The 10,221-nt window shown below is 36.2% G+C and overlaps 1 protein-coding gene across 1 annotated transcript in view; it reads left to right on the top strand.

The window, feature by feature from the left end:
• The first annotated feature begins 5,888 nt into the window (after positions 1-5,888).
• The window catches only part of frmpd2 (FERM and PDZ domain containing 2), a 31,620-nt gene continuing 27,287 nt past the window's right edge, over positions 5,889-10,221 (top strand). Inside the window, exons 1-7 of the mRNA XM_067369950.1 lie at positions 5,889-6,009; positions 6,084-6,247; positions 7,170-7,235; positions 7,533-7,706; positions 7,969-8,038; positions 8,151-8,220; positions 10,083-10,215. Of these exons, the coding sequence (XP_067226051.1) occupies positions 5,889-6,009; positions 6,084-6,247; positions 7,170-7,235; positions 7,533-7,706; positions 7,969-8,038; positions 8,151-8,220; positions 10,083-10,215 (798 nt within the window). The remainder of the gene's footprint in view (positions 6,010-6,083; positions 6,248-7,169; positions 7,236-7,532; positions 7,707-7,968; positions 8,039-8,150; positions 8,221-10,082; positions 10,216-10,221) is intronic.

The raw sequence follows: 10,221 nt of genomic DNA, 5'->3' as shown, positions 1-10,221 counted from the left end.
ATGAAAACATTACAGGATAATTCCTTATAGTGGACTTCAATGGCCTTCAAACGGTTGAAGGTCAAAATTACAGTTTACAGCGATCCCAGACGAGGAATAAGGGTCTCATCTAGAGAAACCATCGCTCATTTTCTAAAAAAAAATATTTTATATATAATATATATATATGTTTTAACCATAAATGCTCATCTTGAACTAGCTCTCTTCTTCTCTATTAGAATTCCGGCAGTGTGGACACTGAGTGTATTACTGCCCTCCACAGGTCAAAGTTTATACTTGCACTAACATATTGTATATGACAACTTAGTTCATTTTAAATGGTCTTGAACTGATTGATAAATGCAAGAACAAAAATATTTATACTATTTTCCAAAAACAAAATAAAATAACACCTAGAGGGAAACTCTATTATTGATAATATTAATTGGAAGGCTGCTTGGTTAATCCCCTGTAAATATTGTATGAATAATAAGAAATACATTTTAAAATGTTGCATACCATCTACCCTGTTAAATCAATAATTTCAAGATACTCTGATATTGATGATTTATGTGTTAACACATTTGTTTGTTTGTTTGTTTTTTTTGTATGTTTTTTGTTTTTTTATTGTAAAATTACCCAAACTTTTTGGAAGGAAATGGCAGAATGTATTTTTAATCTAGTAAAGGATTAATACTTTTTTACAAAAACAATGTTAACAAAGGTCTTGAATGCGTTGTTAACTTACTCATATTGCTGGCAAAACTGTATATACATAAACAAAACTGCTTAAATTCCTCCCTAATATTTAAGGTATTTTTATTGGAATTTGATTGTTTTCTATCTTCTCTGAAATTGTTAAAAAAACAAAGTCATTAACATGCTTAAAATAGTATGATTTTATTTTCGGATCCGCTGTTATTAATTAATGACACACTTTGTATTACACTGTCTTGTGCTCTGTTTGTAAATTGTTCTATTTTCATTAAAAAATAAAATAAAATAATAAAATAAAATAAAATAAAATAAAATAAAATAAAATAAAATAAAATAAAATAAAATAATAAAATAAAATAAAATAAAATAAAATAAAAATGGATAAAAATTGCATATTTTACTTGGAAAATATCACATTCATGTGGGAAAAAAAAAATGGACTAAAGCTAAGCCAAACTTTGAACATTTTATAAAAGAGATTAAACAATATGGTACTGGACAAAATCAAGAACTACAAAGCAGGAAAGATCTATGAAGCTTTTTTTTTTTTTACTTTAAATTGTAATTTTACCCCTGGCATGACCTATTTTACTTTACATATTTTGTATGTTTGTATGTTTATTTGTTTTCTACTTGTTGTGAGTTGTATATTCATATACACATCTTTGTATATTTTTTGCATTAAAAAAATGGATAAAAATTGCATAGTTAGGATTTCTTTTACTGTTAGTTGTCAGGTTGAGTATCAAGATTTTGCTTCCTAAAACCAATGAAGTTGTCAAGACTGGACAGGGTAAAATAAATAGGGTAACTTGCCCAATTAATTAATCCCAGTAATCCCAGTTTAAATATACAAATGACACATAATCTAATTGAATATGGACTAATTGCAGAATGTTTTTGTTTGTTGGATGTTTTATTTCAAGGAAGCAAAATATCATTAGAAAATACACTGATCAGCATCATGATCACTGACAGGTGAAGTGAATAACACTGATCATCTCTTCATCACGGCACCTGTTATATTATATATTAAGCAGCAAGTCAACATTTTGTCCTCAAAGTTGATGTGTTAGAAGCAGGAAAAATGGGAAAGCGTAAGGATTTGAGCGAGTTTGACAAGAGCCAAATTGTGATGCTAGACAACTGGGTCAGAGCATCTCCAAAACTGCAGCTCTTCCCGTGTTCCCGGTCTGCAGTGGTCAGTATCTATCAAAAGTAAGGAACAGTGGTGAACCGGAGACAGGGTCAGGGCCGAGGCTCATTGATGCAAGTGAAGAATGAAGGTTGGACCACGGAGAAATGGAAGAATTATGACATTTTTTTGGTCCCTATTAGAAAACAAGCTTATAAATCATACAGAATTATCTTTTTTGAAAATCTAAAGTGCAGTATTTTTTCATTGATGGGCAGGTTTATGGGTAGGGTTGGTGTCGGGGGACAGAATATACAATTTTTACTGTATAAAAACCACTACACCTATGGAAAAACATGGAAACCCAATGTGCACGTGTGTGTAAATGTATATTTATGCATGTTTTGATACACTCAAATATCTGTACCCTATTATTTCTTTTACAAGTCAATGATGTGTGAAATAATTCAGTAATTCACATACAAGGGATCCATCTGAAACCTTTTAATCATGTGAATGCATCATGAGAACAGACAGTACTGGACAATCTACAGAGTCACACTTCCCGTCTATTGAGTGAGATTAGTGCACTTCCTGATGGGGCGTTTGGACACACTGATTGGTCGCACACTGACCTGTCAAACCTTTGCTCTAATCCAATTGAGTTCTTATGGCTGGGCTCTAAGAATAGGACTAATTAAGCTAAAACAGCATCGACAACACTTCAATGGAGGAAATGCTCCCGGATAATAATGGCGTAGCTGATGATATTGATTATTATACAAGTTTCATTTGTGACGGTATGTAACTGAGAGGCAAGATGCTTGAAAGGATTTGTACTGAGCAGAAGATATCTGGAGGACAACTCTGCGTATATCGAATGTAGAAAGGTAAACATGCTTTACAACTTGTACTTTTACATAGATAAATGCAGCGTAGACAGAAATGTTAGTGGCGAACATAAAACTGGAATGAGATTGCCATTCTCTCTCTCTCTAATATATATATTTATCAGTTGTTGAAGTGTTTTGCCTATTCATACATGGCAGTTATAATGAGAAACAGTATCTGATGCTTTTCAACATTTACTATAGGTAGGTGATGCTATTTTTCCAATGTTAATATTTCAGTGCAGAAGACAAGTTAAACTTGGTGCAAGTCTTTAATCACAGTATCATTGTCAAGAATAGAAAATCGTGGCAAACTTTAATTTCGAAGGTGTACAATGAGGTGAATCTCTTGAAATGAGTGTATTGTAGTAAAGGAAAGACTGTTTCGACTCCATGATTCAATGCAAGTGACAGTCCTGAGGGGCAAAATTCATGCTAATCCACCAGGGAGGGCAACCGGCAAGTTTACAGAGGCGTTTTACTGCATTAATATGTTCAATAGTTATCAAACTTGTATAGTAGAAGAAAATTTTGCTTTGAAGTCACTCTAAAAATGCTGGGTTAAAAACAACCCAAGTTGGGTTGAAAATGGACAAACCAAGCCATTGGGTTGTTTTAACCTTATTTAACTCAACTATTGTTTAAAAATGACTATATGTCTGGCTTAAAAAGAACCCAAAATATGTTGGAAATTAAAAATCAGAATTGCTAGAGGCAACAATAATAATCAAAAGGTGAACATTTATTAATAAGCAATTTAATAAATGTCTGTTTAATTATTATTCATTAAACTTATTAATAAATGTTCATTTTCAAGATATTTTGGGTTCATTTTAAGCACGCAATACAGTCATTTTTAAGCAATACTTGAGTTAAATGAAACTACCCAGCAGGTTGAGCAAACATTTAACCCAAATTCTGGGTTAAAACAACCCAATTGCTGGGTTTGTCCATTTTTTTTTTTTATATTGAAAATATTTAGAATTTGCAAGCCAATTTGCATCTTAATTAGTACTCCAGCACAAGGTCAACTGATCAACCTTTCTTTGAGTCTGGAAAACTGGAAAAACCAAACTTTTACAACTGGAAAAACCAACTGCCTCGTTCATTCTTTTGGAGGAAATTGTCATAAGTTGTTACATGCAGCATGAAAGGCATTACATGTCAGCGACAACTGCCTTTTAATTAGCATCTTTACGGTGCTTTAACGTTAGTTAGAAAACACATTAGAGCAAATCCACCAGGCTCTCTCAAAGCCAATTACTAGAGGAAAAGGCTTGCATGCAAGGGTGCAAAAGCACACTGACATGAAGAAGAGGAGATGTGCAGTGTTTACATTGTATGCAAGCAAGGAAGTTGCTTAAAAATGTGTCTGTGCAGTGTTGTTTTGGACCCCATTGACTTTCATATCGTAGACAGTGCAAGAGTCGAGCCCTTTGTAACGTCAGTTAGGGTTAAAACAACTGTTCCCAAACGTATAACATGCTAGAAAAATAATGAGCACAGCAATAATGATCCAGGCAGGCAGTGTACAGTAAGTTAAGGTTATATTAAATCAAAGTCCCTTTAGGTGTTATCCTATAGTCTTTGATTAAATGCAATTAGTTGAACTTTTTTGATCTTTATATGTAATTTCAGAATGACTTCTTTTGTCTATATACTGCTGAATATACTAAACTAAAATATACTTTAACGCCATTTCTGTGTTGAAACTGTCATTGATTGTTGTAAATATATTTTTTTAATTTTTATTTTATTTACTACATTTTGTTTACTACACACTTGTAGAGATGAAATTGCAATTTAGTACAGACTAAAGTTGAAATTATAATCATTCACTCTAAAAAATGCTGGTTTAAAAACAAAATGAACATGAAAATGAAAAAATGAACAAACCCAGCGATTGGGTTATTTTAACTCAACTGTTGGGTTAAATGTTTGCCCAACCTGCTGGGTAGTTTTATTTAACCCAACTATTGTTTGAAAATGACTATATGGCTGACTTAAAATGAATCTAAAATGAAATTAAAATTTTCATTTATTAAACATATTAATAAATGTTCATTTTCAAGATATTTTGGGTTCATTTTAAGCACGCAATACAGTCATTTTTAAGCAATACTTGAGTTAAATGAAACTACCCAGCAGGTTGAGCAAACATTTAACCCAAATTCTGGGTTAAAACAACCCAATTGCTGGGTTTGTCCATTTTCAACCCAACTTGGGTTGTTTTTAACCCAGCATTTTTTCATATTGAAAATATTTAGAATTTGCGTTAGCATGACAAAAGTTAACATAATGAGTTAAAATGTACTTTAAAATAAAACTTTTCATTTGACATTATTACAGAGTGCACTTTTAAAGGTGTACTTAAAAAAACAGCAGTTTTCTTTTTTTAAATATACTTTTAAGATTTGAAGTAAACTACAAATTGCATATTCAATTCAATTAAGCAGTTTTCTTTTTCACAAGGGAACTCATAACTGGTTTTCCCTTCCAATCTTTCTTTAGACTCCAGGTTAACTTCTATCTCCAATTAACTTTTGGAGACATCATTAGCCTAGGGATCCACATACTTTTCCATTGTGTTTTACTTGCAGACTATCTTTTTCAATTGCTGTTGCTAGTTGAAGATCCAATTTAATGGCCATTGTATGCAGAAATCCATATACTTTCCCCTCAAGTCCGTAAGCAACATATTTGAGTACCAGACACAAAATATGATATTTTTGTCCAAGATCTTGACAAAAAATGAATGCAACTCTTGATCGGAATAACATCACAACATTTATTTCCATCAAGAGGTCAATCAATTTTTGGTCAAGATCTTGTATTGACAATGCAAGAGGTGAGCGCTCTGGAAAGTCTTCTCCAGTACATCCCAAAGACTTAAGGTCTGGAGTCAGAGGCACCAATTCATGTGTGAAACCATCCCAACCATTCTGAGCCTAATGAATCTTGACATTATCATCCTGGAATATCGCCATGATGTGTCTTCCTAATCCCTACATGGTTGTTTAAGAAATGAAAAGCTTCACACTCCATCAGTTAGGATTAAAAGAACTGCTGCCAAACATGCTAGAAAAATAATAATCACTGTAAGAATGATTCAGTCATTGAGTATATTCATTATATAATGTGCTTCTGTGTGTTTTGCAGCTGGCAGAATGAGCATGTTTGTGACCCTGGCAGAGGTGCTGGAGTCACGAGGAGCACCTCTGGAGGAGGATGAGGTCTGGGCTCTCCTCCTAGGTGCTGCAGAAGCCTTGATAGACATCTCCAGTAAAGGTAGTGCTCTTTTTCTTGCTCTTATCCTTCACTGCCAATGCCAACGTAATCTGTACCTCTGTCCCTTCCTCCAGATCCTGGTAACATGTGCTGTGTCATCAGCCCCGGCTCCATGCTCCTTTCTGCAGTCGGCAGTATTGCCTTCAAGACCTGTGTCCGATCTGAGGACGTGGGCTCATTCACTTCCCCAGAAATGTCCCAGAGCCACACTTCCTCCAGGAGACAGGCCACGGAGAAGGTGAGGTGGCCTATAATTGTGGTAGATGTTTTCCAGCTTGACCTTCTTGCTGAAGGTTAAGGAAGGAGTGGTCAGTGTCTTAAAGGGTTAGTTCACCCAAAAAATGATATTTCTGTCATTAATTCCTCACCCTCGTGTCGTTCCACACCCGTAAAACCTTCATTCATCTTCAGAACACAAATTAAGATTTATGACTCGTCCACAGACAGCAATATAATCGACACTTTCAAGGTCCAGAAAGGTACTAAAGACATCATTTAAACAGTCATGTGACTGCAGTGGTTCAACCTTAATGTTATGAAGAGACAAAAATACTTTTTGTGTGCAAAAACAAAACAAAAAAAACAACTTTATTCAACAATTTCTTCTCTTCCCTGGGAGTAAGCACAGTGAAGCTTCTGTGTTTACATCCGAATGCCGGCTCAGTATTGGCCAAAGCTGGTCATGTGATCAGCACGACGCATGCATGTGAATCCGGCCAATAATGAGTCGGTGTTCTGATGATGAACATGGAAGCGCTGGACATAAACAACATATAAGAATGACACAGAAGAGAAGAGATTGTTGAATAAAGTGGTTATTTTTGTTTTGTTTTGCGCACAAAAAGTATTCTCGTCTCTTCATAACATTAAGATTGAACCACTGCAGTCACATGACTGTTTAACAATGTCTTTAGTACCTTTCTGGACCTTGAAAGTGTTGATTATATTGCTGTCTATGGACGAGTCATCTCTCTAATTTCATCAAACATATCTTAATTTGTGTTCTGAAGATGAACAAAGGTCTTATGGGTGTGGAACGACATTAATTAATGACAGAAATTTCATTTTTGGGTGAACTAACCCTTTAAGAAGATGCTCTTTTCAAGCATGTTTTTTGGCAAATCAAGACAAAATTTAGCATTTATTTGCTTTGATTTTAGATGGTGGTTTACTCACTAGGCATGACTCTCTATTGGACGGTAGATTATCAACTTCCACAGAATCAGGTGGGTTACTCTTTTTCACAAAAAGAAAAAAACCTCTGTAAAAATTGTATATTTTGAATAACATTTTTGGTATGGACCTGGTCACTTTTGTGATAATGTCTAAATATATATCCAAATGCAAACCTAATATTTATGTGTGAAAATACTCAACTTGGCAACTTGGGAATGCACAACCCTATTACATATGAAAATATAAGAATCAATCATCCCTCTTAAAATTAGCATTTACATTTATCAATGTGTGTGCACTTTTTAAAAGTGTAAATTAAACACTTATTGCACTTCGTCTCTCGCTAGCCTGTCCAGCTCAGTGGCGACCTGAACAGTCTTTTACTGAGCATGTGCGAGGATGTGGCTTACAAAAGGGTGAACCTACTGACAGTGCTGGAGACGTGCGAACAACACCATAAGACTGCTGTCCTGCCCCGGCCGGAGAAAACCATCAGACAGATGGCGGAGGATGTACTGCAGGTAACTGTGAGCTGCTGTACTGTGATGTTGATGCAACACTTAAAATATGGTAAAAACATGAGATTACCAGCTAGTAGTGAACATAATGTTTTCAGACACTTGTTTGCAAGTTATTTACAATTAAATTAAAATGTATTATAGTTTAGATTTATATTAAATGCAATTAGTTAGTGCATTTTCGCCCCAGTTTTTACCTTGAATATGGATCAGCCTTAATTACTTAACAATAGTAGATGCTGAGCACTGTTTTTGTTTTTTTCAGGCTGAAAAAAGCCCAAATAATTCTGCTCATCTCATAGACCGAAGCCAGATGGTTAGAGAAAGACTTCGGGGTATGTTTCCTGAAACTTTAATTGATCCAATAATGAATTTATAAATAACCTCACCCAGTGGCATTACTCTTAAAATTATATAATGTCGTATTACCCTCTTCTTTTCCATTAGGTGCTTCCTGTCAAAACTCAGTTTGGCCTCTAAAAGGGAACAGCACACCATCACCAGCAGACTTCAGCAGGTGAGTAGCACTCAAATCGTCTATTCAACGTCAGTAATGGGGGGAAAAAAAATCCCATTGATTTTACCCATTGGGAATTGATTGGATCATGAAAAGTGGGAGATCAGGGGTGCATTTCCTGTACAACGACATAACTCACTGCTGATCTGCATTGCGTTGAAGAAATCAACTAGCTAGTCACAACCGTTGTTATGAGAAACTGAGTCGCCCACAGGAATCGGGTCTCCTTTGAACTCATTGAACTTTGCGGATAACGATGAAACTTGCGACCATAATTGTATAACGATGCTTTCGGGAAACGCAACCCTGACTGATGGTTTTAGGGAAGGAGTTTTGTGACGTAATTCAAGGAAATTTGTTGCAGATGCAGAGCCATTTTGATAAAAGATTATGAAGACCAAGTTTATTTTCAATATAAGTGATTTTCACTGATGAATAACACAGTTAGACCAAGAATGTGTATTAAATTAATTTTCATTTTATGTTGATTTTGATGATTAGTACACTATATTGCCAAAAGTATTGGGACGCCCCTCCAAATCATTGAATTCAGGTGTTCCAATCACTTCCATGGCCACAGGTGTATAAAATCAAGCACCTAGGCATGCAGACTGCTTCTACAAACATTTGTGAAAGAATGGGTCGCTCTCAGGAGCTCAGTGAATTCAAGCGTGGTACCGTGATAGGTTGCCACCTGTGCAATAAGTCCATTTGTGAAATTTCCTAACTACTAAATATTCCACGGTCAACTGTTAGTGGTATCATAACAAAGTGGAAGCATTTGGGAACAACAGCAACTCAGCCATGAAGTGGCAGACCACGTAAAATCACAGAGCGGGGTCAGCGCATGCTGAGGCTCACAGTGCGCAGAAGTCGCCAGAGTCAATAGCTACAGATCTCCAAACTTCAGATTAGCTCAAGAACAGTACCTAGAGAGCTTCATGGAATGGGTTTCCATGGCCGAGCAGCTGCATCCAAGCCTTACATCACCAAGTGCAATGCAAAGCGTCGGATGCAGTGGAGACGTGTTCTCTGGAGTGACCAATCACGCTTCTCTGTCAGGAAATCTGATGAACGAGTCTGGGTTTGGCGGTTCCAGGAGAACGGTACTTGCCTGACTGCATTGTGCCGAGTGTAAAGTTTGGTGGAGGGGTATTATGGTGTGGGGTTGTTTTTCTGGGGTTGGGCTTGAACCCTTAGTTCCAGTGAAAGGAACTCTTAATGCTTCAGTATACCAAGACATTTTAGACAACTTCATGCTCCAAATTTTGTGGGAACAGTTTGGGGATGGCCTCTTCCTGTTCCAGCATGACTGCACACCAGTGCACAAAGCAAGGTCCATAAAGACATGGATGAGTGAGTTTGGTGTGGAGGAACTTGACTGGCCTGCACAGAGTCCTGACCTCAACCCGACAGAACACCTTTGGGATGAATTAGAGCGGAGACTGTGAGCCAGGCCTTCTCGACAACATAACTGCCTGACCTCACAAATGCGCTTCTAGAAGAATGGTCAAAAATTCCCATAAACACACTCCTAAACCTTGTGGAAAGCCTTCCCAGAAGAGTTGAAGCTGTTATAGCTGTAAAGGGTGGGCCAACTCCATATTAAACCCTATGGATTCAGAATGGGATGTCATTCAAGTTTATGTGCACGTAAAGGCAGGTGTCCCAAAACGTTTGGCAATATAGTGTATGTGTGTTTATCCCCCGGACGTATTAGTAAACATTGAAATTAACTTTTAATTAATGCTTTAGAAGTATTTTTTAAATGTAGTTATCTAATGTTAACAGATGGAACCTTATTGTAAAGTGCTACCAAAGGTTTTAATCAATATCCAAATTCACTGCTCTTCATCTTCTAGAAGTTTACACCAAAGGAGCAGAAACAGCACATGGATGCCCCAAAGTCCTATTCATGATAGACGGCGTCAGTTCAACTCAAGGCCAAATCAGCTGTTTGGCTCTTCATTCAGCCTTAATGAAAGGAAAATAAAGGTAAGG

This window comes from Chanodichthys erythropterus, chromosome 19 (genome assembly GCF_024489055.1).
Source record: "Chanodichthys erythropterus isolate Z2021 chromosome 19, ASM2448905v1, whole genome shotgun sequence".
Lineage (NCBI taxonomy): Eukaryota > Metazoa > Chordata > Actinopteri > Cypriniformes > Xenocyprididae > Chanodichthys > Chanodichthys erythropterus.
Note: the sequence above shows the minus strand (reverse complement) of the source record. Positions and strands in the feature narration are given on the sequence as shown.